Below are 1,839 nucleotides of genomic sequence, written 5' to 3' on the forward strand. Positions count from 1 at the left end.
ATAAACCTTCTTTTCCTTGTTCATTGCGAGAAATGGGATACATGCTCCTTTCGTTGTGAAACTTTGTCAAATTCTTCATTTAGGCTGGTAGTTTACATCCAAGAGAAAAACTAAATTATTCAATCAATTCAGTACATTATTTTCTCACAGGCTTCGCAACTGTGGTAAATTCCCAAATAAGAAAACAATCTTCTTCAAACATATATAACGACACCGATTTAATTCATGACTTTATTGAACTGTAAGCTGGAAATAATACTTCCTAATTGGGTTTTCTGCAGTTCTTTCTGACTTCTCCGTTGGTACCAGTGAGAGGACTTATGTTACCCATATTCACCATGGCAGCTGCAAAATCACGGAAGAAGGTATTTCGATTGTTAGAATAGGTAGTCACTTGAGAATCAGCAGAGCCTCCATTGAATAGCTCCTGGTCAGAGTGAAGAAGTCCTTTCTGGCTTTGAAGATTTACGTAGTATTTGTTATCAAAGACGGTGGCACTTTGAACATCTAAGGGCGACAAGTTGTTGTCACCACCAGTGCTTGGGCAGTTAGCTTTAACAGAATTGGCAAAGCTACTGTTTATGTTCGTTTCATTGTAGATGTGGCCTTTGAAAGTGGTGCACCGCGCTTGCCCAATTGTATGAGCGCCTGAAAATCATCAAAACAGTCACTCCTTTAGTTAGTATAAATGCCAATTTAACTAGCTTGCAACCAACATTAAATTGTTATTCAATAATATAATATTAAATGACCTGAAAGGGCTATCATATCCTTTGTAGAAAGACCCTTATTACTAAAAGATGAGATAAATGCGCTGAGGTTGGATGTAGGTGCAGGAATTTGGCTGTTTGCACCGCTTAAGCTTGCATTTCTCGAATCTCTTCTGCCCAGCTGTACTCTCCATGTTGGCCCTCCCAACTGCCAATACCAAACAATATTCTTTATAATCAGCATTAATATCGCGTGCCTCGCATAAACTCTAACAGCAATGTAACTTTTTATCAATCTCCCCCAAATTAATACTTACAGTATTATTACTTTTATTCAATCTCTCCCACAATAATACCAACAGTTTATAATAGCTGGAAAAGATAAACATAATAGAGGGGAAATTAGGTACTTCAACAACTGAATCACGAGCAGCAATGGCTAAAATGTCGGCGCAAGAAACAATTCCAGTACAAGTTGCTTCCAGTTGAGTCTTGATGGTGTCTATCACGTCGAATCCTCTCACAGAGTTGTTATTAGGACCGGCAGTTTTTTCGCCTGTAAAGTTTGCAGAGTCGTCCAACAGTATCGACCCATCACACCCCTGCAAATTCACAGAACAATTTAAGAGAAAACGTTAAATTAAAATAATATTCTAAAAGATCAAGAAACCAGATAGTGTAAAAATAAAAGAAGAATCTTACGTTAACGAAACAGTCGTGAAAGTGAAGGCGGACTAATGATGCACCCATGCGCTTTTCCTTGGCGAGCGCTTGTTTCACCGCAGCTCTGACCATCGACAATGCCTTGGGACACGTATTATTATAGAATGTCGAAGTGAGCTGCCCATTGGCAGGACTCGAACACAAGACTACCAAGACAATGCATATAATGAGAGTATTAATCCCCATTATCGATTGTTATGCAGTTCGATAATTAAACTGCACTGATATGTCTATGTTGGAGAATAGAAGCAGTTTGTTGTGTGGAAACATTTGAGAGAGCAATGGCTTTTTATAGTGGTAGAGGAGCTTCCGTATGTGATAAGAATAATTACAATAATTTATGGCAAGCGCAATCATTGGAATTTCTGTCTGAAAGTATTCATCTTCCTCGGTGGAGTAAGTCAAA

General features: G+C 38.6%; 1 protein-coding gene across 1 annotated transcript; it reads right to left on the reverse strand.

Annotated features, from left to right (window-relative positions):
* Nucleotides 1–217: 217 nt before the first annotated feature.
* Nucleotides 218–1,619, reverse strand: LOC131037436 (cationic peroxidase 1-like). The gene is made up of 4 exons (XM_057969576.2): nucleotides 1,413–1,619; nucleotides 1,121–1,312; nucleotides 753–918; nucleotides 218–648 (listed from the first exon to the last, which is right to left on the reverse strand). Exons 1-4 carry the CDS (start codon nucleotides 1,617–1,619, stop codon nucleotides 263–265), a joined length of 951 nt encoding a protein of 316 aa, XP_057825559.2. The 3' UTR covers nucleotides 218–262.
* Nucleotides 1,620–1,839: the final 220 nt, after the last annotated feature.

Source organism: Cryptomeria japonica, chromosome 3 (genome assembly GCF_030272615.1).
Source record: "Cryptomeria japonica chromosome 3, Sugi_1.0, whole genome shotgun sequence".
NCBI classification, from domain to species: Eukaryota; Viridiplantae; Streptophyta; class Pinopsida; order Cupressales; family Cupressaceae; genus Cryptomeria; species Cryptomeria japonica.